At 35.3% G+C, this 7,680-nt stretch overlaps 1 protein-coding gene across 2 annotated transcripts; it reads right to left on the bottom strand.

The window, feature by feature from the left end:
- Nucleotides 1-922: 922 nt before the first annotated feature.
- Nucleotides 923-6,416, bottom strand: nrn1lb (neuritin 1-like b). 2 transcript variants are annotated; one of them, XM_063012344.1, is made up of 3 exons: nucleotides 6,383-6,416; nucleotides 4,107-4,248; nucleotides 923-1,202 (listed from the first exon to the last, which is right to left on the bottom strand). In XM_063012344.1, exons 1-3 carry the CDS (start codon nucleotides 6,414-6,416, stop codon nucleotides 923-925), a joined length of 456 nt encoding a protein of 151 aa, XP_062868414.1. The 2 variants fall into 2 exon arrangements, 1 of the variants encoding a protein (XP_062868414.1); XR_010015101.1 differs by lacking the exons at nucleotides 4,107-4,248; nucleotides 6,383-6,416 and adding an exon at nucleotides 2,476-2,539 and having other exon boundaries at nucleotides 1,126-1,202.
- Nucleotides 6,417-7,680: the final 1,264 nt, after the last annotated feature.

The following is a 7,680-nucleotide window of genomic DNA, read 5'->3' as shown; positions in this document are numbered from 1 at the left end:
CATTGTCTTTGTATTTGATAAAATAACAATGAACTTTATTTATCAAAGTAACATGACATTTTTTTGTGCAATGCAAAGGCTCAAAGGTCACACATATTTAACATTGGTTTCTGGCCTCACCCTGCATAGACTGAGAATTCTACAAAATTCTAAAAAATTTGCAAAACAAAGTGGTGAGCCTGCAAGTGCTGAGTCTTTGATGAAACCTCATTTTATACCCTCATTTTAGTTATGATACCCTCACCTGTCACCAATTTACCTGTGTATTGTTAAATGTTGCAAAACAGTTTAACTTTGATATTCTACAAACTCTCACTTGTATTTTCTCCCTCTTTCAACTTTTGTGCTGTGTTGCAGGCAGTTTATATACACAAAATACAATCAAGCTGTTAAGCCAAAACATAATTTATTTCATTATTCTTTACTAATGTCAGTTAAATAAAGTTCAAGAAAATTAATAAATCACAGATTGTTGTTTTTATTGCATTATACAAGGAAAAAACCTGGAAATGCGGTTTGTAAATGTGAAAAAAAAGATGTGAAAAGAAAAATGTGAAAAAAATGTGGGGAAAAAAATAAAATAAAATTAAAAAAAAAATATATATATATATATATATATATATATAATACAATTATGCATATGCATTTTTTTATACTGATTAATTAAAAATGTAATAATACTTTAATATTGATTAAACGTAAAATGAATTCTTATCATAGGTGTTAGTTAATAGAAACTGTTCTCTTTTCTATTTAAGGTCCTAGTATTGCATACAACATCAGTAAATGCTAAATGTAGACACTACATTTGTTTCAAAAGCATAATATGCTATACTAAATGGAGTGTCAATGTTATCTGCTTGTATTTACATTGTATACATTTTAAGTACTTTCTGTCTATTTGAGAAAATATGGGAGGCTACTATTGTAACAAAAAAACAAGCGTGCATGTCAAAAGCATCTGCACAATATGTGTATGGTTATTGTCTGCATAAAATGCTTTCAGAGACACCTGATTAGTCTGGTCAGTGCTAGATGGAGTCTGAGGAGATTTCTGGGTATGGCTGGTACATATTTCATATAAATTCCCTGGTAACTGTGTTTGTCGTGATTGATCCTTTAAAGACTCCCATACCTCTGTTGCATTCCGATGGCAGTTTGACAGCACACTGTTCACACACAGCTGGAAAGCATCCCAAGATCTACCATGATAGAGGTCAAATTCACAAAAATGAAATATTAATGTTTGAACAATACATGAACAAAATGAAGTACTCATTTTCCATTATCAAGCCTAAAATCACATTGTTGCTTTAAAATATATATATTTTAGTAAAGATTAAAAAGAAAAAAAATATGTACTTAAATGTAAAAACTAATTAAAGCATTTCTTTATGTTCTGTCAAGTTTCCCATCAATTCTGACCAGATGCTGAAATTATTTAGCAAAAATTTGACTTGTTTTAAATGCTCCTTTGTCATACTGATATACCACAACGAGGACACCTAATTTACAAATACAGTTATTTTGTGTCAAAAATGGACTGTGCTAGAAAGGTAATTTGTTGAATCAGAATAAAGCTAGTCTTACAATTGCTAAGTATTAGAATTATCTTAAAAAATTTCTATATTTTATTTCAGTAAATTGTCACAAAACTGGTTGACTTAATGAATGCTGTTTTATTATTAGTTAAGGGTGTGTTTGAAAACCTAGTGAGCTGCCTTGCTGTCTTACTGCCTACATAGGCAGCTGCCTAATTAGAGAGGATTCTAATAAGTCATTGACTTATAAGGCAGGTTATTTGAACACAGGGCGGCATGGTGGCTCGGTGGGTAGCACTGTCGCCTCACAGCAAGAAGATCCTGGGTTCGATCCCCAGGCAGGGCGGTCCGGGTCCTTTCTGTGTGGAGTTTGCATGTTCTCCCCGTGTCTGTGTGGGTTTCCTCCGGGAGCTCCGGTTTTCTCCCACAGTCCAAAAACATGCAGTCAGGTTAATTGGAGACACTGAATTGCCGAATGGGTGTGTGTGTGTGTGTTTGTGTGTGTATGTGTGTCTGCCCTGCGATGGACTGGTGTTACTGTGTGCCTTGCTGTGTGACAGCAATTCCATCAGTTTTCGCTTACTAAGCTAACAGAGTTAGCCTCATGCCATTCAAACCAATCGGATTGGGTGGCACAACGTGCTAGCATGTCAACTAACATCTCCCTTAGTGTACCGTAAACGGTTAAATTTGCTGACAAGCACAAATTTGCAAATAAACGATACTTGTGCAAGTTTATACAAATAAAAAATCAATATTAATTTAATTACATTTGAAAATTACTCTGTTTGTTTCTTCGCACCATCCGCCATGTTTTCTATTTTTCTGTGAGAAAAGCTGTGCCGCACTGAATGCTGGGATTGCCTTCACCGCTAAGGAAGCATTGGACGCTCACTCGTTCTTGAGTCAAAATACCATTGAAATTTTAAGATACCTTACAAGTGAGAATATTAAGGCATCTAGGATTTCGAACAGCCTCCTTCTCAGGATCCTTCTCCTTACGTAGGATGACGTAAAATGTAGAGAGCTCCCTAGGTTTTCAAACACACCCTACATGTTATATTTGTGAGTTATAAATAGTAAACATGAATACATGTTTTCAGAACATATTTCTATAAAATAAAATAAATACATTTAGAAGTTGGGGACAGTATGGAAAATATGCAGTGTTTTACAAGGACTTTGATTTAATTAAAGACAGTATGAACCCAAGATATTTCATGTTTTGTCTGGTCAACTTTATTTCATTAGTTAATTTGCATTAATTCCTGCATCTCAGGCCTGAAACACATTCCAAAAAAATTTGGGACGATAAATTATTTGCCGCTTTGTAATGCTGCCATTCCTTTTTACAACACCTAAAAGATGTTTTGGCACTGATGACACTAAGTGATGAAGTGTTTCAGGGGTTATTTTGTCCCATTCTTCCTGCAAACACAGTTGTTGTTGTTGCCTTTTTCACTCCAAAACTCCCCCACACATTCTCTACTGCGGACAGGACAGGACAGGACAAGACTGCAGACAGGCCAGTCCAGTACCTGTACCCTCTTCTTTTACAGCCATGCCTTTGTAATGTGTGCAGCATGTTGTTTTGCATTGTCTTGTTGAAAAATGCATGGTCATCACTGGGAAAAATTGTGTCTTGAAGGCAGCATATGTTGCTCTAAGATCTTAATGTACTTTTCTGCATTAATGCTGCCATCACAGAAGTGTAAATTACCTTTGACAAGGGCACTGACACAGCCCCATACCATAACAGACCCTTTGAACTTGATAGCAATCTGGATCATCCTATATCATCTTTGGTCAGGAGTACAAAGCATCCATTTTTTTCAAAAATGTATGCTGATTTGTCTGACCACAATACACATTTTCACTATGTGATAGTTCATCCCAGATGTCTCTGAACCCAGAGAACCTAATGTCACTTTCGGACATGGTTAATATAAGGCTTCTTTTTTGTGGTATTTGTGAATGTAACTTGTGAATGTGGTTGTATCAGCTATTGATGAATGATGGTTCTTGTTGCAGTGCAGTCTGATGGATCAGAGATTGCGTCCTTGCTCTTTATGCACTGAAATTCCTCCAGATTCCTTGAATTATTTAATGATATTATGCACTATAGAGGGAGACATATGCAAATCCCTTTTAATCTTTCTTTAAGGAACATTGTTCTTGAACATTACAATAACTTTCTCACACATTTGTTTACAAACTGGAGATCCTCTGCTCATCTTTGCTCCCCAAATACCCTTTGTGGATACTGCTTTGTTGCGAATCATGATTACAATCACATGCTGACATTAACTGTTTAAAATCATCATTATTTAGCTTTTTAAATCTCATTACTAGCCCTTAATTGGCGCTGTCCCAACTTTTTTAGAATGTGTTGCAGGCCTGAAATGCAGGAATAAAAGTATATTAACAAATGAAATGCAGTTGCCCAAAGAAAACAAACTATCTTGGGGTTATTCTATACACAATCTTAAAGTCAAAATAAAAGTACTGTCCCAACTTTTTCTGATTTGGTTGTATAGAAAGGCATGTGTGTAGTAAATTGCTTACCTGCAAATGCCATTGACATCATCATCATTACTAGAGTAGCTGCTCACACTGTCTCCCAGGGCCACCAGACATTTAGCAAAGCCACGGTACACAAAGCTACATGGAGGAGTAACTGATGCACCCAAAATACAGCAACAAAAACCTGAAAAAAAGAAAGAAACTAGGGCACTACTGACATTAAATAAGATGGAATATCTCATTCCATACCATGCCATAATCATACCATACCGTACATGCGTGTTGAATTTTCCAAAACAATTTGGTTCCCCTTTGTTGCAATAAAAGCCTCCACTCTTACCTTTCATTTTGTTATGATAACAATAGAGAGTTTAGACACTGAAAGCAGGCACTAACACCATGCTCATAGATAAAAAGTGTACTCTGAGGTTGACATTAGACCAGTCAAATTCTTTCATATTAAGTGGGCCATTTTTTTGTTGACCTTACTGTGGACATTAGGGCATTGTCAGTCTTATTCCTCCTGTACTAAAATTAAGATTTGACACTATGTTTTCATTTTAAAAATACTTCCACACTCCCTTCAGTCCCCTATTTATTTGTCATACTGGCAAATGATGAACAAATGATTGGCAGTTAGCAACTAGAAGGTTGTGGGCTTAAATCCTCTGCCATGCAGGCACTCATGGGCCCTTAACCCTCTCAGCTCCAAGGACGCCATACAATGTCTGACCCTGCTCTCTGACCCCAGTTTCCAAAGAAGATGTCTGTGTACTCTACACATCTATGTATGACAAATAAAGGCATTCCACCTGGTCTAGATTGTCCTTGTCTTAACAATTTATCACTTCAGGCTACATGGTTTTGGTGTTCTGCTAGTTTTTTGTAAAAATGCTCAACCTTAAAAAACCATGTATGAATGTATGAATTAAGCATTTGTTATTTTAGATTCTAGATGTTTTTACTTTACATTGAGGGCATTTACATTGTGTACAACAGCATACATTATGGCATTCTTTGATAGGAAAGAGATCCAAATCTCTATAAAGAGTAAGAAAACAAATGAATGTGCCCTAGCTGAGTACTACTTCAATATAATAAATAAAACATTAGTTACGAAATTAGCAGTGTGGCATAATTTTACTGCACCTTATAGTAAGGTGTTACTATTAAGTGCTACTAATGGACTTTATTTTTTCTTTTTACTTTTTATGTTTATATATGTTAATTAGTATAAATTAATCTTTAATGCTTTTACTTTGTGTCTTATATATGTACGTTCAACATAAAAAAAGGTTATACAACAATGTGTCTGAGTTACAGCGTAGAGAGAGAATTGCACATCAGTGGAGATTACTGAGGATTAGTCCTATGCCAGACTTTAACTAATGACACTGCAGCTCAGTCAAAAAGATATATCATTAAGCCAAAAGTATGTACACAGCCCTCCTAGTTATTACAATTAGGTGTTTGTGTTTTGTGGTAACATAACAGTTTTGTGTGTAACATGCTAAAATATTGGCCAATTACAGCATTTAGCAGACACTTTATCCAAAATTCTGACCAAATACAGTGCAAGCAATTGAGAATTAAGGACCTTGCTCAAAGGCCCAGCAGCATCCACCTTGCAAAAGTAGAGCTAGAACAGGCAATCTTTCGAATATGAGACCAGTACTTTGAACGCTGAGCTGCCACTGCCCTACAAACAGGGGTATAACAGGGACTAACAGGTGTATAAAGTCAGTTTTATATTATAAATGATTTGATTTGTTATATACAAGGTCCCTAAAGACATAGATTGACAGGTTTGGTGTAAAGAAACTCTAGTAGCCCTTACAGAGCTCTGACTTCAACCACATTAAGCATCACTGGGATGAATTGGAACATCAGTTACCAGGCTTTCCTGTTCAACATCACTGTTTGACCTCACAAATGGTCTTTGACTAAATAGACATTAATTTGTACAGATACATACCAAAATCCAAAAGGGAGGGGGATTTTGATTTGGAAATTAATGTCCGAGAACTCATAGTGACGTACCTTTAGGTAAAATCATACTGAATTTCTATATATATACATACAAGTTTGACGTTTCTAGGTGCTTTCATAAAAGCTATGGGAAAATATTAATAAATGCAAAGTATTATTATTATTATTATTACTGCATGTACAAAAATACAATTTTATTTTAATATAATTTTTGAATTACCATTTAAAATTTACAATTTGTAATGTATTTGTATGCTTTTTTTTAAATTAAGAAACTTAATCTTACACACAAACACACATAATGCTAAATATGATGAAGGTTTACTTACTGAGGCAGAGTGAGATGAAGAGCAGCTGATGCATTTTGTTGTTATTGTTTTTAGTGCAATTCTTGTTTTAATAAAAGTGCATTTACATACATAGACACAGTAGTAGTATGCTTTTAATTACATTAGCATTGGCAAGCACAAGTATTTCAAGATCTGCTCCACTCCTGTCTCCTGCAAAAGAGCTGCAGTGTTTGAAACATCTATGACAGTGGTAGTGCAGTGAGAGCTGTGTGCAAATAATTGTTCTGATTATTTGAACAATTTTGTGCTTAAAAATCACAGATGGCTGCACGATGCTTTATAACAGAGAAGAAGACAATCTACTTAAATTTAGAATGTGCTTGTGTCCTATTTAACAGGATATAATCTTTATTGGTTTTATTCTCTCATACACACTCTCACACACAGGGGACATCCTGAGTGGAATTTCTACATACACAGATATATACACACTCTCACAGGGTACAGCGTTGGTTGACTGACGAACATGGATTATGTCATTGCATAATTTCCCTGGAAGTAGAAAATAAATCCAGATTAGTATATTTTAGATAAAGCCATTTTCTCTCACTGCCCTATTTTATACACATCTATGGAATAACATAATTTTCCATGTTGAATTAATGCTTAGTTACATCATTTGGATTAACAAATCCATTTAATTCTTGCTGACACAAAACACTCGCTTGTGATCAAAGAAATCTTTAGGTCAAAAATTATTTTAGCAAAGCTGAAGTTAGCTTCTCATTAGCTGGGCCTAGACTTGAGTTACCAGAATTGTTGTGCTATTAGTAGTCTGACTACTTACTCTTTTCTGTTCTTTCCTCTCCTGTAATCTCTTCCCCCCCTTTGACAGCTAAAATTCTTGTACACCTTTACTGCAGGTCATCATGCTCTAATCCAAACTGAATCACACTCCTTAATTTTTCCTTTTTTCATCCCTCCTTTCTCCCCTTTATTCCCATTCAGTACAAACCTATTGTAACACATTACACATAATTACTTACATTCACACAGATATTTAAAAACGTTAAAAAACGTTATTCACACCCCCACCAAGTGCACACATGCACACACATAGTCACCTATCTAAGCAAAGGTGTACACACCACCAAATACATGCTTACACACATAATTACTTATCTGAGCAAAAGTATTCACCCATACATTCCCACATTCCCATCTTTCACTATTGGTATTTAACCCACCTCATACACTACAACTGCTGACCTGCAATCACACTCGCATTTTCCTCAGGATATGTACCTCTCTAGTTACCATTTTCATTTGACTATAAA

The sequence above is a fragment of the Trichomycterus rosablanca genome, chromosome 17 (assembly GCF_030014385.1).
Source record: "Trichomycterus rosablanca isolate fTriRos1 chromosome 17, fTriRos1.hap1, whole genome shotgun sequence".
In the NCBI taxonomy this organism is placed as follows: Eukaryota; Metazoa; Chordata; class Actinopteri; order Siluriformes; family Trichomycteridae; genus Trichomycterus; species Trichomycterus rosablanca.
This window is presented reverse-complemented; position numbering and strand designations above follow the sequence as displayed.

Bases quoted from the DNA above. Each gene is read 5' to 3' on its own strand.
- nrn1lb (XM_063012344.1), bottom strand. From the start codon at position 6,416: ATGCATCAGCTGCTCTTCATCTCACTCTGCCTCA. The intron at 4,249-6,382 runs GTAAGTAAACCT...TCTTTTTTTCAG, and splicing joins CTTCATCTCACTCTGCCTCA to GTTTTTGTTGCTGTATTTTG. The intron at 1,203-4,106 runs GTAAGCAATTTA...CTATCATGGTAG, and splicing joins GATGTCAATGGCATTTGCAG to ATCTTGGGATGCTTTCCAGC.